The 26687-nt window shown below is 47.4% G+C and overlaps 1 protein-coding gene across 1 annotated transcript in view; it reads left to right on the top strand.

Annotated features, from left to right (window-relative positions):
* The first annotated feature begins 445 nt into the window (after nucleotides 1-445).
* Nucleotides 446-26687, top strand: part of DUS1L (dihydrouridine synthase 1 like) — a 90224-nt gene continuing 63982 nt past the window's right edge. Inside the window, exons 1-2 of the mRNA XM_063961238.1 lie at nucleotides 446-1011; nucleotides 9485-9593. Of these exons, the coding sequence (XP_063817308.1) occupies nucleotides 775-1011; nucleotides 9485-9593 (346 nt within the window). The 5' untranslated portion in view covers nucleotides 446-774. The remainder of the gene's footprint in view (nucleotides 1012-9484; nucleotides 9594-26687) is intronic.

The raw sequence follows: 26687 nt of genomic DNA, 5'->3' as shown, positions 1-26687 counted from the left end.
ATTGAATACCCCCCAACTAAGCTGATCACCAGAGCCCGGGTTACCACACAGCTTTCTCTGCCAGGGAGAGGACGGGGGAGGGCAGAAAAAGTTAAGCTGTAGGCTGCATATCGCAGTGCTGCCCTGAAGCTGGCGTAATTATCACAGGGCTCATTGCAGTGTTTTTTCACAATTTGTTTTAGTAAATTTGCCCAGATCGCATCTCCCATTGTATGGCTAGCTGGGTTATTAAAATTAAGTAACACTAAAATAATGTTAAAAGGGTGTGAAAATATCCTTTTTCACATTTTTTTATGTATTTTTTAATAAATAACGTTAATAAAAAACCCCGTAATCACACAAAGCAACGCATGGCTCCTACGTAACACCCCCAGCACCATTGCCCGGGCATTGCGCTCATTATAGTCTCGCTGACATTGTGACTTTTTGGCCCTGATGAAGCTGGACAGTCACTGTGATGAGCTCCCGGTCACATGAACATTTCTCCGTACGTGTAACCGGCACGGCGACTGATACAGAGCCTCGGAGGAAAAGGAGCAGATGCGCTAACACCCCGTAATGATAATACGGAACTGAAATCTCCGTCTCTGAGTGCGGCGGAAATGTCGGCCCACGGGGAATGAAGTCAGAAAGGACAGGCCGGAAGTGGTAGGCTCGGGCCACGGGATCGTGGCATGAGAACCCTCGGGAAGATCCCAGGCTGCGCTCTGGGGAGGTGAGACCGGGCGCCTATGTTGGGTGCGGAGGAGGAGACGTTAGCTGTGACCAGGCAGCATGGCCAAGCTCCAGGGCATGGATTTCTGGAGGGAGACCCTGGGAGAGCCCCGCTATGTGCTGGCCCCGATGGTGGATCAGAGTGAACTGGCTTGGAGGATGTTAAGCCGGCGACACGGGGCTCAGCTCTGCTACACCCCCATGCTGCATGCACAGGTGTTTGTACGAGATGCCAACTACCGCAAGGAGAACCTGTATTGTGAGGTGCGCCCAGAGGACCGGCCCCTCATCGTGCAGGTACTGACTACATGATGTTTCCATTTGCTGGCACATTGCCCTGACACTAGAAGGCCGCGTCACTTACCTGTTATCTGTAACATCCAAAGACTACTCACTTAAATTATATGTTACTCCTGACACAATTTATGTGTCCTTTTTAAATTTGACGCTAGGAGATGGATCAGCTCGCCTGCGCACATGTCACAGACACCGAGACGGGTCAGTTCGCTTGTTCATATTTCATCTACGTTAAAAATTGATCTCCTTTCTCTGGGGCACAAGGAGACGGGTGCGTTCACCTGTGCCTGTCAGGGATGTAAGGCGACGGGTGCGTTCACCTGTGCCTGTCAGGGATGTAAGGAGACGGGTGCGTTCACCTGTGCCTGTCAGGGATGTAAGGCGACGGGTGCGTTCACCTGTGCCTGTCAGGGATGTAAGGCGACGGGTGCGTTCACCTGTGCCTGTCAGGGATGTAAGGCGACGGGTGCGTTCACCTGTGCCTGTCAGGGATGTAAGGCGACGGGTGCGTTCACCTGTGCCTGTCAGGGATGTAAGGCGACGGGTGCGTTCACCTGTGCCTGTCAGGGATGCAAGGCGACGGGTGCGTTCACCTGTGCCTGTCAGGGATGTAAGGCGACGGGTGCGTTCACCTGTGCCTGTCAGGGATGTAAGGCGACGGGTGCGTTCACCTGTGCCTGTCAGGGATGTAAGGCGACGGGTGCGTTCACCTGTGCCTGTCAGGGATGTAAGGCGACGGGTGCGTTCACCTGTGCCTGTCAGGGATGTAAGGCGACGGGTGCGTTCACCTGTGCCTGTCAGGGATGCAAGGCGACGGGTGCGTTCACCTGTGCCTGTCAGGGATGTAAGGCGACGGGTGCGTTCACCTGTGCCTGTCAGGGATGTAAGGCGACGGGTGCGTTCACCTGTGCCTGTCAGGGATGTAAGGCGACGGGTGCGTTCACCTGTGCCTGTCAGGGATGTAAGGCGACGGGTGCGTTCACCTGTGCCTGTCAGGGATGTAAGGCGACGGGTGCGTTCACCTGTGCCTGTCAGGGATGTAAGGCGACGGGTGCGTTCACCTGTGCCTGTCAGGGATGTAAGGCGACGGGTGCGTTCACCTGTGCCTGTCAGGGATGTAAGGCGACGGGTGCGTTCCCCTGTGCCTGTCAGGGATGCAAGGAGACGGGTGTGTTTACCTGTGCCTGTCAGGGATGTAAGGCGACGGGTGCGTTCACCTGTGCCTGTCAGGGATGTAAGGCGACGGGTGCGTTCACCTGTGCCTGTCAGGGATGTAAGGCGACGGGTGCGTTCCCCTGTGCCTGTCAGGGATGCAAGGAGACGGGTGTGTTTACCTGTGCCTGTCAGGGATGTAAGGCGACGGGTGCGTTCACCTGTGCCTGTCAGGGATGTAAGGCGACGGGTGCGTTCACCTGTGCCTGTCAGGGATGTAAGGCGACGGGTGCGTTCACCTGTGCCTGTCAGGGATGTAAGGCGACGGGTGCGTTCACCTGTGCCTGTCAGGGATGTAAGGCGACGGGTGCGTTCACCTGTGCCTGTCAGGGATGTAAGGCGACGGGTGCGTTCACCTGTGCCTGTCAGGGATGTAAGGCGACGGGTGCGTTCCCCTGTGCCTGTCAGGGATGCAAGGAGACGGGTGTGTTTACCTGTGCCTGTCAGGGATGTAAGGCGACGGGTGCGTTCACCTGTGCCTGTCAGGGATGTAAGGCGACGGGTGCGTTCACCTGTGCCTGTCAGGGATGTAAGGCGACGGGTGCGTTCACCTGTGCCTGTCAGGGATGTAAGGCGACGGGTGCGTTCACCTGTGCCTGTCAGGGATGCAAGGCGACGGGTGCGTTCACCTGTGCCTGTCAGGGATGCAAGGCGACGGGTGCGTTCACCTGTGCCTGTCAGGGATGCAAGGCGACGGGTGCGTTCACCTGTGCCTGTCAGGGATGTAAGGCGACGGGTGCGTTCACCTGTGCCTGTCAGGGATGTAAGGCGACGGGTGCGTTCACCTGTGCCTGTCAGGGATGTAAGGCGACGGGTGCGTTCACCTGTGCCTGTCAGGGATGTAAGGCGACGGGTGCGTTCACCTGTGCCTGTCAGGGATGTAAGGCGACGGGTGCGTTCCCCTGTGCCTGTCAGGGATGCAAGGAGACGGGTGCGTTCACCTGTGCCTGTCAGGGATGCAAGGAGACGGGTGTGTTTACCTGTGCCTGTCAGGGATGTAAGGCGACGGGTGCGTTCACCTGTGCCTGTCAGGGATGTAAGGCGACGGGTGCGTTCCCCTGTGCCTGTCAGGGATGCAAGGAGACGGGTGCGTTCACCTGTGCCTGTCAGGGATGCAAGGAGACGGGTGTGTTTACCTGTGCCTGTCAGGGATGCATAGAGATTGATGCCTTCACTGATGCCCTTCCAGGGATGCATAGAGATTGATGCCTTCACTGATGCACTTGCCAGGGATGCATAGAAATTGATGCCTTCACTGATGCCCTTGTCAGGGATGCAAGAAGACGGCTGCATTCACCTGTGCCTTGTCATGGACGTATAGCGATGGGTGCGTTCACTGATGCCCTTGCCAGGGGCTCATAGAGATGGGTGCGTTCACTGAGGTGCTTGTCAGGGAAGCCAGGAGACAGGTGCTTGTCAGGGAAGCCAGGAGACAGGTGCGTTCACCTGTGCCTTGTCAGGGACACAAGAGTATGAGTGCATTCTGCTTTGAACTAATTGCCGACATGAGGCAGCTGTGCTTGGAGGTGAACTAGTTACTGATGCAAGAAGATGGGTGCACTCGGCAGTGAACTAGTCACCGACGCAAGTAGATGGGTGCACTCGGCAGTGAACTAGTCACCGACGCAAGGAAATTGGTACTTTTGACTGCTCTGTTCACAGATACGAGGGCACAGGGGACTGGACTGTTTGCCTGTGCACTTGCCGCAGTCGCTAGGAGATGGGTGCGTTCACAGAACTGCATTTGTCACTGACCCGTTTATTTGTATTTTTGTCTGTTTTACTGATGTGCAAATTGTAACGTCCTAGAGGATGCTGGGGACTCCGTAAGGACCATGGGGATAGACGGGCTCCGCAGGAGACATGGGCACTTTAAGAAAGACTTTGACTCTGGGTGTGCACTGGCTCCTCCCTCTATGCCCCTCCTCCAGACCTCAGTTTGATACTGTGCCCAGTGGAGACTGGGTGCATTTCAGGAGCTCTCCTGAGTTTCCTGTAAAGAAAGCATTTTAGTTAGGTTTTTTATGTTCAGGGAGCCTGCTGGCAACAGACTCCCTGCATCGAGGGACTAAAGAGAGAGAAACAGACCCACTTCTCTGAGTTTCAGGGCTCTGTTTCTTAGGCTACTGGACACCATTAGCTCCAGAGGGATCGGTACGCAGGTCTCACCCTAGCCGTCCGTCCCAGAGCCGCGCCGCCGTCCTCCTCGCAGAGCCGGAAGATTGAAGCCGGGCGAGTATTGAGTAAAAGAACATCAGAGGCGGCAGAAGACACCTTGATCTTCATAGAGGTAACGCACAGCACTGCAGCTGTGCGCCATTGCTCCCATTCACCTCACACACCTCGGTCACTGTAAGGGTGCAGGGCGCAGGGGGGGCGCCCTGGGCAGCAATATAAACCTCTCCTGTGGCATATATAGATATATACATGTACAGCTGGGCACTGTACATGTATATAAAGAGCCCCCGCCATGTTATTGAGAAATTTGAGCGGGACAGAAGCCCGCCGCCGAGGGGGCGGGGCTTCTGTCTCAGCACTCACCAGCGCCATTTTTCTCCACAGCACCGCTGAGAGGAAGCTCCCCGGACTCTCCCCTGCTTAACACACGGTGAAAGAAGGGTTTTAAAGTAGAGGGGGGGCGCATATACATAACAAAAGCGCTACTGGGTTACTGGGATACTGTGTTTTTTCCTGGGTCATATAGCGCTGGGGTGTGTGCTGGCATACTCTCTCTCTGTCTCTCCAAAGGGCCTGGTGGGGAACCTGTCTTCAGAAAAGAGCTTCCCTGTGTGTGTGTGTGTGGTGTGTCAGTACGCGTGTGTCGACATGTCTGAGATTGAAGGCTCACCTACGGAGGAGGGGGAGTGTATGAATGTTAGGTCTCCGTCGGCAGTGCCGACACCTGACTGGATGGATATGTGGAATGTTTTAAGTGCTAATGTTAATTTATTGCACAAAAGATTATACAAAGCTGAAGCTGGGGTACAGTCAGGGAGTCAACTCATGCCTGTCCCAATGTCGCCTGGACCTTCGGGGTCTCAGAAGCGCCCACTATCCCAAATAGTTGACACAGATACCGACACGGATTCAGACTCCAGTGTCGACTACGATGATGCAAAATTACAGCCAAAGGTGGCTAAATGTATTCGATATATGATTATCGCAATAAAAGATGTTTTGCATATAACTGAGGAACCCCCTGTCGCTGACACGAGAGTACACATGTATAAGGGAAAGAAACCTGAGGTCACCTTTCCCTCATCACATGAGCTGAACGAATTATGCGAAAAAGCGTGGGAAACTCCAGACAAAAAAACTGCAGATTCCCAAAAGGATTCTAATTTTTTGCCATATATTCCCTCACAATCTAAGAAAGCGCCTCATTATCAAATGCAGTCCTTTCGTTCCAAAAAAAGCAAGAGAGTACGTGGATCGTCCTTTTTTTGCCAGAGTTAAGGGCAGAGGTAAGAAGCTGCATAACACAGCTAGTTCCCAGGAACAGAAGTCCTCCCCGGCCTCTGCAAAATCCACCGCATGGCGCTGGGGCTCCCCTGAGGGAGTCCGCCCCAGTGGAGGCACGTCTTCGACTGTTCAGCCACATCTGGGTTCACTCACAGGTGGATCCCTGGGCAATAGAAATTGTTTCACAGGGTTACAAGCTGGAATTCGAAGAGGTGCCTCCTCGCCGGTTTTTCAAATCGGCCCTACCGACTTCCCCCCTGGAAAGGGAGATAGTGTTACATGCGATTCGCAAATTGTGTCTTCAACAAGTGGTGGTAGAGGTTCCCCTGCTTCAAAGAGGGAAGGGGTACTACTCAACTCTGTTTGTGGTCCCGAAACCGGACGGTTCGGTCAGACCCATTTTGAATTTAAAATCCCTGAACCTTTACTTAAAACGGTTCAAGTTCAAGATGGAATCGCTCAGAGCGGTCATCGCCAGCCTGGAAGGGGGAGATTTTATGGTATCTCTGGACATAAAGGATGGATACCTGCATGTTCCCATATATCCTCCTCATCAGGCGTACCTGAGATTTGCGGTACAGGATTGTCATTACCAATTTCAGACGTTGCCGTTTGGGCTTTCCACGGCCCCGAGAATTTTCACCAAGGTAATGGCGGAAATGATGGTGCTCCTGCGCAAACTGGGTGTCACAATTATCCCGTACTTGGACGATCTCATAAAAGCGAGATCACGGGAGAAGTTGCTGAACAGCGTCTCACTTTCACTGACTGTGTTACAGCGACACGGCTGGATTATCAATATTCCAAAGTCGCAGCTGAATCCTACAAGTAGTCTGCCCTTCTTGGGCATGATTCTGGACACAGACCAGAAGAGGATTTTTCTTCCGACAAAAAAAGCGCAGGAACTCATGACTCTAGTCATGAACCTGTTGAAGCCAAATCAAGTGTCAATACGTCATTGCACTCAAGTCCTGGGAAAAATGGTGGCGACATACGAAGCCATTCCCTACGGCAGATTCCATGCAAGGACATTCTAATGGGACCTATTGAAGAAATGGTCCGGGTCACATCTGCAAATGCATCAGCGGATCACCCTGTCCCCCAGGGCCAGAGTATCTCTCCTGTGGTGGCTGAAAAGTGCTCATCTTCTAGAGGGCCGCAGGTTCGGCATTCAGGACTGGATCCTGGTGACCACGGACGCGAGCCTCCGAGGTTGGAAAGCAGTCACACAGGGAAGAAATTTCCAAGGCCTTTGGTCAAGTCAAGAGACTTGTCTTCACATCAACATCCTGGAACTAAGGGCCATATACAACGCCCTACGTCAAGCGGAGATCTTACTTCGCGATCGACCAGTTCTGATCCAGTCAGACAACGTCACCGCAGTAGCTCATGTAAACTGCCAAGGCGGCACAAGGAGCAGGGTGGCAATGGCGGAAGCCACCAGAATTCTTCGCTGGGCGGAGAATCATGTAAGCGCTCTGTCAGCAGTGTTCATTCCGGGAGTGGACAACTGGGAAGCAGACTTCCTCAGCAGACACGACCTGCATCCGGGGGAGTGGGGACTTCATCAAGAAGTCTTTGCGCAGATTGCAAGTCGGTGGGGACTGCCCCAAATAGACATGATGGCGTCCCGTCTCAACAAAAAGCTACAAAGGTATTGCGCCAGGTCAAGAGACCCTCAGGCGGTAGCTGTGAACGCCCTAGTGACACCGTGGGTGTTCCAGTCGGTCTGTGTTTCCTCCTCTTCCTCTCATACCCAAGGTGTTGAGGATAATAAGAAAAAGAGGAATGAGAACAATACTCATTGTTCCAGATTGGCCATGAAGGACCTGGTATCCGGATCTGCAGGAAATGCTCACAGAAGATCCGTGGCCTCTTCCTCTAAGGCAGGACCTGTTACAACAAGATCCCTGTCTGTTCCAAGACTTACCGCAGCTGCGTTTGACGGCATGACGGTTGAACGCCGGATCCTAGCGGAAAAAGGTATTCCGGATGAGGTTATTCCTACGTTAATAAAGGCTAGGAAGGATGTGACCTCTAAACATCATCACCGAATATGGCGTAAATATGTTTCTTGGTGTGAGGCCAGGATTGCTCCTACGGAAGAATTCCATCTAGGCCGTTTTCTTCACTTCCTACAGACTGGAGTGAATTTGGGCCTAAAGTTAGGCTCCATTAAAGTTCAGATTTCGGCCTTATCCATTTTCTTTCAAAAGGAATTGGCCTCTTTACCTGAAGGGGGTAATTCCAAGTTGATCGCAGCAGGATTTTTGATAGCAACTGGGCAAAACTATGTGCACTGCAGGGGAGGCGGATATAACATGTGCAGAAAGAGTTAGATTTGGGTGGGTTATATTGTTTCTGTGCAGGGTAAATACTGGCTACTTTATTTTTACACTGCAAATTAGATTGCAGATTGAACACACCACACCCAAATCTAACTCTCTCTGCACATGTTATATCTGCCTCCCCTGCAGTGCACATGGTTTTGCCCAGTTGCTATCAAAAATCCTGCTGCGATCAACTTGGAATTACCCCCGAAGTACAGACTTTTGTGAAGGGAGTACTGCATATTCAGCCTCCTTTTGTACCTCCGGTGGCGCCTTGGGACCTTAACGTGGTGTTAAGTTTCCTTAAGTCACATTGGTTTGAACCACTTAAATCAGTGGAGTTGAAATATCTCACTTGGAAGGTGGTCATGTTGTTAGCCTTGGCTTCGACTAGGCGAGTTTCGGAATTGGCGGCTTTATCACATAAAAGCCCTTATCTGGCTTTCCATATGGATAGAGCGGAATTGCAGACCCGTCCTCAATTCCTACCTAAGGTGGTCTCATCCTTTCATATGAACCAACCTATTGTCGTGCCTGTGGCTACACGTGACTTGGGGGATTCCGAGTCCCTGGATGTGGTCAGGGTTTTGAAAGTTTACGTGGCCAGAACGGCTAGGATCAGAAAAACAGAAGCACTGTTTGTCCTGTATGCAGCCAATAGCAGACTATTGCTCGCTGGATCTGTAACACGATTCAGCAGGCGCATTCTACGGCAGGATTGCCGTTACCGAAATCGGTTAAGGCCTATTTCACTAGGAAGGTGGGCTCGTCTTGGGCGGCTGCCAGAGGGGTCTCGGCACTACAGCTGTGCCGAGCTGCTTCTTGGTCGGGGTCAAACACCTTTGCAAAGTTCTATAAGTTTGATACCCTGGCTGAGGAGGACCTCCTGTTTGCTCAATCGGTGCTGCAGAGTCATCCGCCCTTTTGGGAGCTTTGGTATAATCCCCATGGTCCTTACGGAGTCCCCAGCATCCTCTAGGACGTTAGAGAAAATAAGATTTTAAACCTACCGGTAAATCTTTTTCTCGTAGTCCGTAGAGGATGCTGGGCGCCTGTCCCAAGTGCGGACTACTTCTGCAAGACTTGTATATAGTTATTGCTTACATAAGGGTTATGTTATAGTTTCATCGGTTTTGGACCGATGATAGGTTGTTTTTTCATACTGTTAACTAGATAGTATATCACAAGTTATACGGTGTGGGCTGGTGTGAATCTTGCCCTTGGATTAACTAAAATCCTTTCCTCGTACTGTCCGTCTCCTCTGGGCACAGTTTCTCTAACTGAGGTCTGGAGGAGGGGCATAGAGGGAGGAGCCACTGCACACCCAGAGTCAAAGTCTTTCTTAAAGTGCCCATGTCTCCTGCGGAGCCCGTCTATCCCCATGGTCCTTACGGAGTCCCCAGCATCCTCTACGGACTACGAGAAAAAGATTTACCGGTAGGTTTAAAATCTTATTTTTTCTTTTACAGTTTTGTGCAAATGATCCTGAAGTATTTGTACAGGCAGCTGTGATGGCTCAGGACTATTGTGATGCAATTGATTTGAACCTTGGTTGCCCGCAAATGATTGCAAAAAGAGGTAGGACCCATGAACTAGTTGCTGGATTTTGTACTTTTTCGCATACCAAATTTTTATAATAGTGTGTCCTAATAAAATAAATCATGCAGAAACTGTGCCAGCCTGTGTCACAATATGAATGTGTCTTCCCAAAAGCATCTCTTGGTGGTGATTCATTTTAAATAGTCACTATAATTAATGGGCGCCCAACGGAGCAATTCAGTTGCCGCTCGCAAATAGAATATTAAATAATATATTATTTATTTTATTTATTATTTACTAACAGTTTCTTATATAGCGCAGCAAATTCCGTTGCGCTTTACAACTGGACACAATTAAAAGACAAAACTGGGTAAAAACAAAGAGTCATAGAGGGAGGAGGACCCTGCTTACAATCTATGGGGAATAGGCATTGATACACAAGGATAGGTGCTATCTATTGCATAGTTATTCACCAGATTGTAAAGGTTCTTGGTGGGCTGCATGATATCACATCACAGCAGTGATAAACCAAGTTCAGGGGAAAGGAGATTGAAGAAAGAAATTTGTGGGTGTTGTGTGGACTATACTGTGAGGATATAATTGGATAGGAGAGCTATGAAGGTAATGTGAGCGGTTCTGGAATTTGATAAGCTTGTCTGAATAGGTGAGTTTTCAGGGAACGCTTGAAGGTTTGAAGACTAGAGGAGAGTCTTATTGTACGTGGTAGGGCATTCCACAGAGTGGATGCAGTCCGAAGAAAGTCCTGTAATCATGCATGGGAGCAAGTAATGAGTGTGGATGAGAGATGTAGATCTTGTGAAGAGCGAAGGGGCCGGGTTGGGAAATATTTTGAGATAAGTGAAGAGATGTATGTTGGTGTAGTATGGTTAATAGCCTTGTGTGTAAGTAACAGTATTTTATATTGAATACGGTAGAATACAGGTAACCAATGGAGGGACTGACAGAGTGGATCTGCAGACGATGAACGTCTTAACGAGGAATATTAGCCTCGCAGCTGCATTCAGAAAGGATTGTAATGGTGAGAGTCTCTTCTTAGTAAGACCAGTAAGAAGACTATTGCAATAATCAATGCGGGAGATAATGAGAGCATGGATTAGAGTTTTAGCAGTGTCTTGTGTAAGATATGATCGTATTTTGGATATGTTTCTTAGATGCATGTAACATGATTTTGAGACAGATTGAATGTGGGGAGCAAAGGACAATTCTGAGTCAAGTATGACACCTAGACAGCGAGCTTGTCATGTAGGGCTGATTGTAGCGTTCTCAACAGTGATAGAAATATCAGGTTGGTAACAGCTATTGGCCGGTGGAAATATAATTAACTCTGTTTTGGAAATATTAAGTTTGAGGTGGCGAGATGACATCCAAGATGAAATGGCAGAGAGGCATTCAGTGACACAGCCCAATACAGATAGAGACAAATCACGGGAGGATAGGTAGATTTAAATATCATCTGCGTACAGATGATACTGAAATCCAAAGAGTTAATTAGTTTCCCAAGAGATGAGGTATAGATTGAGAATAGCAGAGGACCTAAGACTGAGCCCTGCAGTACTCCAACTGAAAGAGGTAGCTAAGAGGAGGTGGATTCAGAGAAACGGACACTGAAAGAACGATTAGATAGGTAGGATAGGAACCAAGAGAGGGCTGTGTCCTGAAGACCTAGGGATTGTAGTGTTTGTATGAGGAGAGTGGTCAACAGTGTTAAAAGCAGCAGAGAGATCTAGAAGAAGTAGTAGTGAGTAATGCAAAAAAAGGGGTTTAACCAAGGTTAAATCAGGCGCAAGGAGGGCTGTTGTGCTAATTTTAAGCAGCTGCCACACAAGCAGGTCTAGTCAATCCTGCAGATACAGAAACAACATATAGCAAACAAAATAGCAGCGCTACAATCAACAATTAAAATGTAAAGTCAACACAGCGATCCATATCGGTTGGAACAAATGGAGATGAATGGACTGCAAAGAAAAGGTACCAAATTATTTAATAGCATGAATAATTAAGAATGCACAACATTACTGAAACAGTAGATAAAATAAAATGATTGTTAAAATCAATAACCAGATCACCAGGGGGCTACTAGGTGAGTGTCCGTTCCTTAATTAGTGTGGACATCAGATGAGTAAGATCAGAATGAACATTAGAACTGGTGGCACAGTCCTGATGGTGATAATTACCACAATGATTACCGCTGGAGGGAAGGAGTCCTCTGGATAACGTCCCTTTATGTGGGTGGAATCTTTGGGATCCTAAGTCCTCACCAGATTGCGGAATCCTCAATGCTGAGTTGATATTATGGTGTCACCGGTAAGTAAGAGTAGTTTGTCTGATCATCTGTAAATGTAGTCAAAGTCCACTAAAGGTCCGGATGTAGCCCATACAGCTTCCAATAAGCAAGGTGATCTGGAATACCTGATGCGTTTCGCTGCAGGGCCTGCAGCTTTTTCAAAGGTGATCTGGTCAGTCTAAAAGTTACCATATTTATACCCTAAAATGGCTGCTAATTGGTCCACACCTGTTCAGTCCACTCATCTCCAATTCACAAAACAAACATTTTAAACTCATAGAACATAAAAATCAAAACTCCTTAGTGATACACAATTGATTACACATTTTTATATCTCTATAAAGAGATTTATGATGATTTTTCGTGTGTATGAATCACATCCAGGTTACTATAGCTCTTAAGGTCACATGTGTGTCTTGAATTCCAAACAGTGGTTCAGTTCCAGGTCAATTCACAATGTTGCCTAGCAACCATATTAAACATTTTATCTTCTTTAACGATCTCAGCTTTTTAATAAACATCTCCTCTTAATTGTGTCTTTCTTTAATTAATCACAATCCTTATTTTCTTATTTTCATTCTCTAATTGAGCAGTGTTTGTAATGTAATTATATCTGAGTGGGTCATTTAATCGATCCACACAGAAAAACGTCACTTCCGGTCGCGGGGAAGACCCCGGTAAAAAAACGGTATCGGCAACAGTGATTTGCAGTTAGACCCCCGGATCTCGCCCCTGTCTCCCAGCACATATATATGCCCGGAGTCCGGGGTCTAGCCCGCGACTTCTATCCGCAGGAAGCGGCCGTATCTGTGTCACGAATGTGAACACAGAATACGTCACTTCCGGTCGCGGCAAAAATCCCCGGTCCGTGTCTAGGCAACCATAAACAAATGGCTGTTTCTAGCTCACGGACCGCCCTGAGGGAATCCCCATCACTAGCATGTATAACGCCGGAGAGGATATGGAGCACATCACTTCCGGTTAAGGAAGATAATCCCGATCTGTATTGAGGCAACCATAAACAATTGGCTGTCTGGACCACAGATCACTCTGAGAACCCCTATCTTTTGGTAATATACCACCATAGAGGGGAGGAAGGAAAAAGGAAGGAGGAACTTTTTAGGAGTAAATTTTTAATTAGTATAATTATAGACAGATTCTTTTTATGAGAAACACATCACATCTGGTCTTATTCGTGCTAATTAATCCATATTTGACCGGAAGTGACGTATTCTGTGTTCACATTCGTGACGCAGATACGGCCGCTTCCTGCGGATAGAAGTCGCGGGCTAGACCCCGGACTCCGGGCATATATATGTGCTGGGAGACAGGGGCGAGATCCGGGGGTCTAACTGCAAATCACTGTTGCCGATACCGTTTTTTTACCGGGGTCTTCCCCGCGACCGGAAGTGACGTTTTTCTGTGTGGATCGATTAAATGACCCACTCAGATATAATTACATTACAAACACTGCTCAATTAGAGAATGAAAATAAGAAAATAAGGATTGTGATTAATTAAAGAAAGACACAATTAAGAGGAGATGTTTATTAAAAAGCTCAGATCGTTAAAGAAGATAACATGTTTAATATGGTTGCTAGGCAACATTGTGAATTGACCTGGAACTGAACCACTGTTTGGAATTCAAGACACACATGTGACCTTAAGAGCTATAGTAACCTGGATGTGATTCATACACACGAAAAATCATCATAAATCTCTTTATAGAGATATAAAAATGTGTAATCAATTGTGTATCACTAAGGAGTTTTGATTTTTATGTTCTATGAGTTTAAAATGTTTGTTTTGTGAATTGGAGATGAGTGGACTGAACAGGTGTGGACCAATTAGCAGCCATTTTAGGGTGTAAATATGGTAACTTTTAGACTGACCAGATCACCTTTGAAAAAGCTGCAGGCCCTACAGCGAAACGCGTCAGGTATTCCAGATCACCTTGCTTATTGGAAGCTGTATGGGCTACATCCGGACCTTTAGTGGACTTTGACTACATTTACAGATGATCAGACAAACTACTCTTACTTACCGGTGACACCATAATATCAACTCAGCATTGAGGATTCCGCAATCTGGTGAGGACTTAGGATCCCAAAGATTCCACCCACATAAAGGGACGTTATCCAGAGGACTCCTTCCCTCCAGCGGTAATCATTGTGGTAATTATCACCATCAGGACTGTGCCACCAGTTCTAATGTTCATTCTGATCTTACTCATCTGATGTCCACACTAATTAAGGAACGGACACTCACCTAGTAGCCCCCTGGTGATCTGGTTATTGATTTTAACAATCATTTTATTTTATCTACTGTTTCAGTAATGTTGTGCATTCTTAATTATTCATGCTATTAAATAATTTGGTACCTTTTTCTTTTCAGTCCATTCATCTCCATTTGTTCCAACCGATATGGATCGCTGTGTTGACTTTACATTTTAATTGTTGATTGTAGCGCTGCTATTTAGTAGTGAGTAATGGCCTTTAGACTTCGCAGTGACCAGATCATTCACTACTTTAGTCAGTGCTGTCTATGTGGAGTGTTGGGAGTGAAAGAAATATAACAAATTAAATATGTCCATGTAGACAAAAATAATGGGACCCATAACCTAATATTTTGTTGCACATCCTTTAGATTCCATCACTGCAATCAAGCAACTTTTTATTTTTTGCAAACTTTATTAAGGAATAATATACACAACAGAAGACAATAAAGATACATAGCAGACTTAGTGCAGTATAAAATTGTTCCATTGATAAATGCAAAGAGCCGCTATAATTAGAGCTCAAAATAAGTCCCTGGTCTGCATATAATAAAAAAATAACCTAGGCCATCTTGTTGTAACAGTAAAAGAGAAAGGAAAAACCAAAGGATAATGAAAGATTTATAAAAGCAAGAAAAAAGACAAGAGCTACATCAAATAGACAGGAGGCATGAAGAAAAGGAAAATGAAAAGGGAAAGCACAAGATTAGAGAAAAGTAGGAATAGTAGGGTGAGAGAGTATTCTCCTCATCATCGCAACCCTATGGCACAGTGGAGGGAGAAGATACCATGTAAGCTGCATATGCTGATTGTTTCCTTGAAGTTCAATCATTCAAACCAGGTAACAGTAAACCCAGAGTAGGATTGGCTTGAGGAGAATGCAAGGTCATCCATAGCCATATAAAAGTCAATCCTTTGGAACCACTTGGAAATGAGGGTTGTACATTAGACCGCCAGAAGCATGGAATGGTAGCTCTGGCAGCATTTATAAGAAGTCGCCGCAAAGATTTCTTGAATTGGCATAGGGGGATATCCATTAGATTAAGAAGCCAAAACTTCGGAGTCTCAGGGACTGGATATCCATTGAGCTGCCGAGTGATAGATTGTATTTGCTGCCAGAAGCTAGCCAATGCTGAGCACTGCCTTCCACCATATGTGGCTACCGTCTTTTTTTTTTTTTTTTTCATCTCCTCTCTTTGTGTAGCTAGATGACAGGCAAAAAAAAAGAACAAAGAAAATGTGTCATTCAAGCATCACAGAGTTGCAAATAGACAAAAATACATAATTTTTTTTATATCAAGATGCCTTAACCAGTAACACTTAGTAAATACAACAACAACTAAAAAATGAAAATTATAAAACTGAGGGGGGTGGGGGGTGGAGGGGCGACGACACCAGCTAGAGTCACGAAGGTACTAAAAATATATAATCGACAAAAAGTAGCTCATATTCTAAAATAAGGTTTAGGTCAGGCCTGGGAATGGTTCTGTGCAAATGAGAGTACCAAGCGGTCCAGACTTCATGGAATTTTAAAACTTTATAATGGAGGAGAGCAGTTATATAGTCCATGGAAGCAGTATACCAAATTATATTGATTAGTTCAGTAATAGAGGGTGTGGTAGACTGGTTCAAAAAGGTGGCTATTAAGAGTTTAGCAGCATTAAGCACATGACCACATAGTTATATGGTTTAGAATAGGACATGCAATGGATCTTTTGTAGGTGCAGTGCTAAAAATTCCACCTATCAATGACGAAAGTTCATGCCAAAATGTAGAAATCAGTGGACATACACATCTTATATGAAACTAGGAGCCCTTTTGTCCACACTTACACGAACAAAGGTCTAAAGTTAGTGGGTAAATAGAGTGGAGTTTTTCGGGGACCATATAACATCTGGTATAGCATCCTTGCGACCAGTGCGCAGTTCCCTCAGTAAGTCACGTAACTTTAAGGATGTACTAAAGTTGGTAATGTGTAAATATGCAAAGTGGTGCTTAGTCTGTAGCCCATATTTTTCACACAATTCCTCGAAAGTCAGTGGGGGAAAAGTCTCCAACTACATGTAGGACTAGTGATACCTGCTGCAACCCAGGGATTCATGCGGGGAGGGGCCCATGTATCCTTAAGGGAACTGAGGGTGTCTCCAAAGAGGAGACAGTGGAGACCAATATGATGCTAAATCTAATTGCTTGATTACCTTGTCACAAATGCTCAGAGTGGTTTTGACACAAGGAACTAAATGTACCGACGCTGGCCTTGTATGTGGACGGAGCCATGGAAGAAAACCCACCCAATGGTCTACAATCAAGTGGCTTTCAATTTCCACCTATTTCTTCCATCTGGCCAAATCCGCTTTAATGGGTTGCAAGAGAGGGACATAGCAGCGTATAATTGATCTTATAATTTTGTTATCTGAATACCGAGATATGTAAGAGACTTTGGTCGCCAGAGGTAGTCAAAGTAAAATTCCAGTAATTTAGAAACTGAAGGGGAATGGTGAAATGCCAGGGCCTCAATTTTGACTTATTAACTTTATACCCAGAATATATACCATACAGGGCTAATGCAACCTCCAAGTTAGGGAGTGAGGTCAAGGGAGAAGAGAGGGTCAACAATACATTCTCCACAAACAGCAACAATTTGTAGTCCATATTCAAAACAGAAATACCTTTTGATATCGGGATTTTTATGTATCTTAATTGCTAGAGGATCAATGCTTAATGCATAGAGTAATGGGGAAAGGGGACAGTTATTGTAATTTCTGTAGCTTTCAATGAGACATATGCCCCCTATCAACCGGTAGTTTGGCCCCCTGTTCTTGAGTTAGGTAAATGCTCCAATTTGGTTTTCTCTATCGTCCTAGTGGATGCTGGGGTTCCTGAAAGGACCATGGGGAATAGCGGCTCCGCAGGAGACAGGGCACAAAAAGTAAAGCTTTAGGATCAGGTGGTGTGCACTGGCTCCTCCCCCTATGACCCTCCTCCAAGCCAGTTAGATTTTTGTGCCCGGCCGAGAAGGGTGCAATCTAGGTGGCTCTCCTAAAGAGCTGCTTAGGAAAGTTTAGCTTAGGTTTTTTATTTTACAGTGAGTCCTGCTGGCAACAGGATCACTGCAACGAGGGACTTAGGGGAGAAGAAGTGAACTCACCTGCGTGCAGGATGGATTGGCTTCTTGGCTACTGGACATCAGCTCCAGAGGGACGATCACAGGTACAGCCTGGATGGTCACCGGAGCCTTGCCGCCGGCCCCCTTGCAGATGCTGAAGTAAGAAGAGGTCCAGAATCGGCGGCAGAAGACTCCTCAGTCTTCTAAAGGTAGCGCACAGCACTGCAGCTGTGCGCCATTTTCCTCTCAGCACACTTCACACGGCAGTCACTGAGGGTGCAGGGCGCTGGGAGGGGGGCGCCCTGGGAGGCAAATGAATACCTATTTTGGCTAAAAATACCTCACATATAGCCTCCGGAGGCTATATGGAGATATTTAACCCCTGCCAGAATCCGTTAAGAGCGGGAGACGAGGCCGCCGAAAAAGGGGCGGGGCCTATCTCCTCAGCACACAGCGCCATTTTCCCTCACAGAAAGGCTGGAGGGAAGGCTCCCAGGCTCTCCCCTGCACTGCACTACAGAAACAGGGTTAAAACAGAGAGGGGGGGCACTAATTTGGCGATATGCTTATATATATATTAAGATGCTATAAGGGAAAACACTTATATAAGGTTGTCCCTATATAATTATAGCGTTTTTGGTGTGTGCTGGCAAACTCTCCCTCTGTCTCTCCAAAGGGCTAGTGGGTCCTGTCCTCTATCAGAGCATTCCCTGTGTGTGTGCTGTGTGTCGGTACGTGTGTGTCGACAGGTAGGAGGACGATGTTGGTGAGGAGGCGGAGCAATTGCCTGTAATGGTGATGTCACTCTCTAGGGAGTCGACACCGGAATGGATGGCTTATTTAGGAAATTACGTGATAATGTCAACACGCTGCAAGGTCGGTTGACGACATGAGACGGCCGACAAACAATTAGTACGGTCCAGACGTCTCAAAAACACCGTCAAGGGTTTTAAAACGCCCGTTTACTTTAGTCGGTCGACACAGACACAGACAGGGACACTGAATCCAGTGTCGACGGTGAATAAACAAACGTATTCCTTATTAGGGCCACACGTTAAAGGCAATGAAGGAGGTGTTACGTATTTCTGATACTACAAGTACCACAAAAGAGGGTATTATGTGGGATGTGAAAAAACTACCATAGTTTTTCCTGAATCAGATAAATTAAATAAAGTGTGTGATGATGCGTGGGTTCCCCCCGATAGAAAATTATGGGCGGTATACCCTTTCCCGCCAGAAGTTAGGGCGCGTTGGGAAACACCCTTTAAGGTGGATAAGGCGCTCACACGCTTATCAAAACAAGTGGCGGTACCGTCTATAGATAGGGCCGTCCTCAAGGACCAGCTGACAAGGCTGGAAAATATAATAAAAAGTATATACACACATACTGGTGTTATACTGCGGCCAGCGATCGCCTCAGCCTGGATGTGCAGAGCTAGGGTGGCTTGGTCGGATTCCCTGACTAAAAATATTGATACCCTTGACAGGGACAGTATTTTATTGACTATAGAGCATTTCTATATATGCGAGATGCACAGAGGGATATTTGCACTCTGGCATCATGAATAAACGCGATGTCCATAACTGCCAGAAGATGTTATGGACACGACAGTGGTCAGGTGATGCAGATTCCAAACGGCACAGTATGGCCGTATACAGGAAGAGGACTTGTTTGGGGTCGGTCCATCGGACCTGGTGGTCACGGCAACTGCTGGAAAATCCACCGTTTTTTACCCTAAGTCACATCTCTGCAGAAAAAGACACCGTCTTTTCAGCCTCAGTCCTCTCGTCCCTATAAGAACATATCTGCCCAGGGATAGAGGAAAGGGAAGAAGACTGCAGCAGGCAGCCCATTCCCAGGAACAGAAGCGTTCCACCGCGTCTGACAAGTTCTCAGCATGGCGCTGAGACCGTACAGGACCCCTGGATCCTACAAGTAGTATCCCGGGGGTACAGATGGGAATGTCGAGACGTTTCCCCTTCGCAGGCTCCTGAAGTCTGCTTTACCAAGTCTCCCTCCGACAAGGAGGTAGTATGGGAAAAAATTCACAAGCTGTATTCCCAGCAGGTGATAATTAAATTACCCCTCCTACTACAGAAAAGGGGTATTATTCCACACTATATTGTGGTACTGAAGCCAGAAGGCTAGGTGAGACTTATTCTAAAAATTTTTTTTTGAACACTTACAAAGGTTCAAATTAAGATGAAGTCACTCAGAGCAGTGATAACGAACCAGGAATAAGGGGACTATATAGTGTCCCGGGACATCAGGGATGCTTACCTCTATGTCCCAAATTTGCCCTTCTCACTAAGGGTACCTCAGGTTCGTGGTGCAGAACTGTCACTATCAGTTTCAGACGCTGCCGTTTGGATTGTCCACGGCACCCTGGGGTCTTTACCAAGGTAATGGCCGAATTGATGATTCTTCTTCGAAGAAAAGGCGTCTTAATTATCCCTTACTTGGACGATCTCCTGATAGGGGCATAGTCCAGGGAACAGTTGGAGGTCGGAGTAGCACTATCTCGGATACTGCTACAATCAGCACGGGTGGATTCTAAATATTCCAAAATCGCAGCTGATCCCGACGACACGTCTGCTGTGCCTAGGGATGATTCTGGACACAGTCCAGAAAAAGGTGTTTCTCCCGGAAGAGAAAGCCAGGGAGTTATCCGAGCAAGTCAGGAACCTCCTAAAAACAGTGCATCATTGCACAAGGGTCCTGGTAAAAATGGTGGCTTCCTACGAAGCAATTCCATTCGGCAGATTTCACGTAAGAACTTTTCAGTGGGATCTGCTGGACAAATGGTCCGGATCGCATCTTCAGATGCATCAGCGGATAACCCAATATCCAAGGACAAGGGTGTCTCTCCTGTGGTGGTTATAGAGTGCTCATCTTCTAGAGGGCAGCAGATTCGGCATTCAGGATTGGATGCTGGTAACCACGGAGCCCAGCCTGAGAGGCTGGGGAGCAGTCACACAAGGAAAAAATTTCCAGGGAGTGTGATCAAGTATGGAGACTTTTCTCCACATAAATATACTGGAGCTAAGGGTAAATTTATAATGCTCTAAGCTTAGCAAGACCTCTGCTTCAAGGTCAGCCGGTATTGATCCAGTGGGAAAAACATCACGGCAGTCGCCCACGTAAACAGACAGGGCGACACAAGAAGCAGGAGGGCAATGGCAGAAACTGCAAGGACTTTTCGCTGGGCGGAAAATCATGTGATAACACTGTCAGCAGTTTTTCATCCCGGGAATGGAAACTGGGAAGCAGACTTCCTCAGCACGACCTCCACCCGGGAGAGTGGAAACTTCATTGAGAAGTTTTTTCCACATGATTGTAAACCGTTGGGAAATACCAAAGGTGGACATGATGGCGTCCCGTCTGAACAAAAAACGGGACAGGTATTGCGCCAGGTCAAGAGACCCTCAGGCAATAGATGTGGACGTTCTGGTAACACCGTGGGTGTACCAGTCGGTGTATGTGTTCCCTCCTCTGCTTCTCATACCTAAGGTGCTGAGAATTATAAGACGTAGAGGAGTAAGAACTATACTCATGGCTCCGGATTGGCCAAGAAAGACTTGGTACCCGGAACTTCAAGAGATGCTTACAGAGGTCTTATGGCCTCTGCCGCTAAGAAGGGACTTGCTTCAGCAAGTACCATGTCTGTTCCAAGACTTACCGCAGCTGCGTTTGTCGGCATGGCGATGGAAAGCCGGATCCTAAGGGAAAAAAGGCATTCCGGAAGAGGTCATTCCTACCCTGGTCAAAGCCAGAAAGGAGGTGACCGCACAACATTATCACCACGTGTGGCGAAAATATGTTGCGTGGTGTGAGGCCAGGAAGGCCCCACAAAGAAATTTCAACTCGGTCGTTTCCTGCATTTCCTGCAAACAGGAGTGTCTATGGGCCTCAAATTGGGGTCCAATAAGGTTCAAATTCGGCCCTGTAAATTTTCTTCCAGAAAGAATTGGTTTCAGTTCCTGAAGTCCAGAAGTTTGTCAAGGGAGTATTGCATATACAAACCCCTTTTTTGTGCCTCCAGTGGCACTGTGGGATCTCAACGTAGTTCTGGGATTCCTCAAATCACATTGGTTTAAAACCAGTCAAATATGTGGATTTGAAGCATCTCACATAAAAAGTGACCATGCTCTTGGCCCTGGCCTGGACCAGGCGAGTGTCAAATTGGTGGTTTTTTCTCAAAAAAGCCCATATCTGTTTGTCCATTCGGACAGGGCAGAGCTGCGGACTCGTCCCCAGTTCTCTCCCTAAGGTGGTGTCAGTGTTTCACCTGAACCAGCTTATTGTGGTGCCTTGCACCTACTAGGGACTTGGAGGACTCCAAGTTGCTAGGAGTTGTCAGGGCCCTGAAAATATGTTCCAGGACAGCTGGAGTCAGAAAATCTGACTCGCTGTTTATACTGTATGCACCCGACAAGTTGGGTGCGCCTGCTTCTAAGCAGGCGATTGCTCGTTGGATTTGTAACACAATTCAACTTGCACATTCTGAGGCAGGCCTGCCACAGTCTAAATCGGTTAAGGCCCATTCCACAAGGAAGGTGGGCTCATCTTGGGCGGCTGCCCGAGAGGTCTCGGCATTACAACTCTGCCGAGCAGCTACGTGGTCAGGGGAGAACACGTTTGTAAAATTCTACAAATTTGATATCCTGGCAAAAGAGGACCTGGAGTTCTCTCATTCGGTGCTGCAGAGTCATCCGCACTCTCCCGCCCGTTTGGGAGCTTTGGTATAATCCCCATGGTCCTTTCAGGAACCCCAGCATCCACTAGGACGATAGAGAAAATAAGAATTTACTTACCGATAATTCTATTTCTCGGAGTCCGTAGTGGATGCTGGGCGCCCATCCCAAGTGCGGATTATCTGCAATACTTGTACATAGTTACAAAAATCGGGTTATTATTGTTGTGAGCCATCTTTTTAGAGGCTCCGCTGTTATCATACTGTTAACTGGGTTTAGATCACAAGTTGTACGGTGTGATTGGTGTGGCTGGTATGAGTCTTACCCGGGATTCAAAATTCCTCCCTTATTGTGTACGCTCGTCCGGGCACAGTACCTAACTGGCTTGGAGGAGGGTCATAGGGGGAGGAGCCAGTGCACACCACCTGATCCTAAAGCTTTACTTTTTGTGCCCTGTCTCCTGCGGAGCCGCTATTCCCCATGGTCCTTTCAGGAACCCCAGCATCCACTACGGACTCCGAGAAATAGAATTATCGGTAAGTAAATTCTTATTTTAAGTTTGGGTTTAGGTCTTACGTTTACTTAGTTCCTACTCCAGACTGTATGTTTCAACTCGTTCCATATTTGTTCAGTGGAATTCAGGTCAGGGCTTATAGAAGACTACTTCAGATAGCTTAACTTTTTTGTCTATAAACATAGAGCTAATGTGGAACAGAAAGAGTTGTGGTGGTGTGGACTAGATGGCGCTATCGCTCAAGCGGTGATGGTGAATATGAGAGTGCTCAAAAAATACTTAGCTGTGCCGTCTCCGGACGGAAAGTCAAGGATGTTCTATGTTCAATCCTTGATGGAGAGCTCAACCGTGTTTGAAAAACTAACTGTTTTGCACGTGAGTGTTAGGTACGCCTCCCTCACTATTATAAGTTTGGCTATCCACCACTGACAGAGAACCCCATATTTCATGAAAGATACTGTTATGGGCGTCCAGACACCTGTCTCTATGTAAGTCAGGTGTGTTTATAGGAATTCTATGGTTTCGTTACCAGCATAGAAAGATACTTATAATTTTGAAATTAAGTACGCCTATAAACAGTGCTAAAGATACCACACGTTCTTTGGATATACTACACATTGTGTACTTCTGTTTCACATTTCATATATGGTCGAGTATTCCAGCATCGGATATTTAACCACCATGGTAACCCCTTTGGAACGATGTCCTTGAAAGAAACCGCTATATGAGGATATCGACTGTCCCTCACGTGAGTGTTAGGTACGCCCCTCTCTCACAATAGCAGATACCATTTAGACCCTGGTCTTCAACCACCAATCGATAAAGAGCACGTCACACCTTGAAAAGATACCCTATGGGCATGCCAACACCTGTTTTTTGTAAGTCAGGTGTGTTTATATGAGAATACTGTTTCCATATTTTGGTTTAAAAAGATCACCAATTCTCTGACCATTTACATTGCCTAGTGAAGCCTACTAGCCTATATCTGCAAAAACCATAGACTACGTATTTCTTCATTTTCTTTCACGCGACAATACTACACATTGTATACTTCTCTTTCATTTCCTATTTTTCAAACACGGTTGAGCTCTCCATCAAGAATTGAACATAGAACATCCTTGACTTTCCGTCCGGAGACGGCACAGCTAAGTATTTCTCTGACGTCCTAAGTGGATGCTGGGACTCCGTAAGGTCCATGGGGAATAGCGGCTCCGCAGGAGACTGGGCACAACTATAAAGAAAGCTTTAGGTCTAACTGGTGTGCACTGGCTCCTCCCACTATGACCCTCCTCCAGACCTCAGTTAGAATCTTGTGCCCGGCTGAGCTGGATGCACACTAGGGGCTCTCCTGAGCTCCTAGAAAGAAAGTATATTTTAGTTTTTTTATTTTACAGTGAGATCTGCTGGCAACAGACTCACTGCAGCGAGGGACTAAGGGGAGAAGAAGCGAACCTACCTGACTGTAGATAGTTTGGGCTTCTTAGGCTACTGGACACCATTAGCTCCAGAGGGATCGAACACAGGACCCGACCTCGATCGTTCGGTCCCGGAGCCGCGCCGCCGTCCCCCTTACAGAGCCAGAAGCATGAAGATGATCCTGAAAATCGGCGGCAGAAGACTTCGGTCTTCAACAAGGTAGCGCACAGCACTGCAGCTGTGCGCCATTGCTCCTCATGCACACCTCACACTCCGGTCACTGATGGGTGCAGGGCGCTGGGGGAGGGGGCGCCCTGAGCAGCAATATAAACACCTTGGCTGGCAAATCATCACAATATATAGTCCCAGAGGCTATATATGTGATAAATTACCCCTGCCAGAATTCCTGAAAAAAGCGGGAGAAGTCCGCCGGAAAAGGGGTGGGGCTAACTCCCTCAGCACACTGGCGCCATTTTTCCCTCACCGCTCCGCTGGAAGGATCGCTCCCTGGCTCTCCCCTGCAGTATCAAGCTACAAAGGGTAAAAAAGAGAGGGGGGGCACTAAATTTAGGCGCAGTATAACTTATATAGCAGCTATAAGGGGAAATAACTCAGTTAATCCCTGTATTATTATAGCGCTCTGGTGTGTGCTGGCATACTCTCTCTCTGTCCCCCCAAAGGGCTTTGTGGGGTCCTGTCCTCTGTCAGAGCATTCCCTGTGTGTGTGCGGTGTGTCGGTACGGCTGTGTCGACATGTTTGATGAGGAGGCTTATGTGGAGGCGGAGCAGATGCCGATAAATGTGATGTCACCCCCTGCGGGGTCGACACCTGAGTGGATGGTTCTGTGGATGGAATTACGTGACAGTGTCGACTCCTTGCATAAAAGGTTTGACGACATACCAAATATGGGACAGCCGGCTTCTCAGCCTGTACCTGCCCAGGCGTCTCAAAAGCCATCAGGGGCTCTAAAACGCCCGCTACCTCAGATGGCAGACACAGATGTCGACACGGATACTGACTCCAGTGTCGACGACGATGAGACAAATGTAACTTCCAATAGGGCCACACGTTATATGATTGAGGCATTGAAAAATGTGTTGCATATTTCTGATGTTACCCCGGGTACCACAAAAAAGGGTATTATGTTTGGAGAGAAAAAACTACCAGTAGTTTTTCCTCCATCTGAGGAATTAAATGAAGTGTGTGAAGAAGCGTGGTCTTCCCCCGATAAGAAACTGGTAATCTCTAAAAGGTTACTAATGGCGTACCCTTTCCCGCCAGAGGATAGGTCACGTTGGGAAACATCCCCTAGGGTGGATAAAGCACTCACACGCTTGTCAAAGAAGGTGGCACTACCGTCTCCGGATACGGCCACCCTAAAGGAACCTGCTGATAGAAAGCAGGAGGCTATCCTGAAGTCTGTATATACGCACACCGGTATTATACTAAGACCAGCTATTGCTTCAGCATGGATGTGCAGTGCTGCAGCTGCGTGGTCAGATTCCCTGTCGGAAAATATTGATACCCTAGACAGGGACACTATATTGCTAACCGTAGAGCATATTAAAGACGCAGTCTTATACATGAGAGATGCACAGAGGGATATTTGCCGGCTGGCATCTAAAATAAGTGCAATGTCCATTTCTGCCAGGAGAGGGTTATGGACTCGGCAGTGGACAGGTGATGCAGATTCTAAAAGGCACATGGAAGTTTTGCCTTATAAGGGTGAGGAGTTGTTCGGGGATGGTCTCTCGGACCTCGTTTCCACAGCAACAGCTGGGAAGTCTACATTTTTACCCCATGTTCCCTCACAGCCAAAGAAAGCACCGTATTATCAGGTACAGTCCTTTCGGCCCAATAAGGGCAAGCGGGTTAAAGGCGCGTCCTTTCTGCCCAGAGGCAGAGGTAGGGGAAAAAGCTGCAGCATACAGCCAGTTCCCAGGAGCAAAAGTCCTCCCCCGCTTCCTCTAAGTCCACCGCATGACGCTGGTGCTCCACAGGTGGAGCCAGGTACGGTGGGGGCCCGTCTCAAAAACTTCAGCAATCAGTGGGCTCGCTCACGGGTGGATCCCTGGATCCTTCAAGTAGTATCTCAGGGGTACAAGCTGGAATTCGAGACGTCTCCCCCCCGCCGTTTCCTCAAATCTGCCTTACCAACAACTCCCTCAGGCAGGGAGGCAGTGTTAGAGGCAATTCACAAGCTGTATTCCCAGCAGGTGATAGTCAAAGTGCCCCTACTTCAACAAGGACGGGGTTACTATTCCACAATGTTTGTGGTACCGAAACCGGACGGTTCGGTGAGACCCATTTTAAATTTTAAATCCTTGAACACATATATAAAAAAATTCAAGTTCAAGATGGAATCGCTCAGGGCGGTTATTGCAAGCCTGGACGAGGGGGATTACATGGTATCACTGGACATCAAGGATGCTTACCTGCATGTCCCCATTTACCATCCTCACCAGGAGTACCTCAGATTTGTGGTACAAGATTGTCATTACCAATTCCAGACGTTTGCCATTTGGTCTATCCACAGCTCCGAGGGTATTTACCAAGGTAATGGCCGAAATGATGATACTCCTTCGAAAGAAGGGAGTTTTAATTATCCCGTACTTGGACGATCTCCTGATAAAGGCGAGGTCCAGGGAGCAGTTGTTGGTCGGGGTAGCACTATCTCGGGAGGTGCTACAACAGCACGGCTGGATTCTAAATATTCCAAAGTCACAGCTGGTCCCTACGACGCGTCTACTGTTCCTGGGGATGGTTCTGGACACAGAACAGAAAAAAGTGTTTCTCCCGGAGGAGAAGGCCAAGGAGCTGTC

This window comes from Pseudophryne corroboree, chromosome 3 (genome assembly GCF_028390025.1).
Source record: "Pseudophryne corroboree isolate aPseCor3 chromosome 3, aPseCor3.hap2, whole genome shotgun sequence".
Taxonomy (NCBI): Eukaryota; Metazoa; Chordata; class Amphibia; order Anura; family Myobatrachidae; genus Pseudophryne; species Pseudophryne corroboree.
The sequence above is the reverse complement of the archived record's forward strand: the minus strand, read 5'-3'. Positions and strand labels throughout refer to the sequence as shown.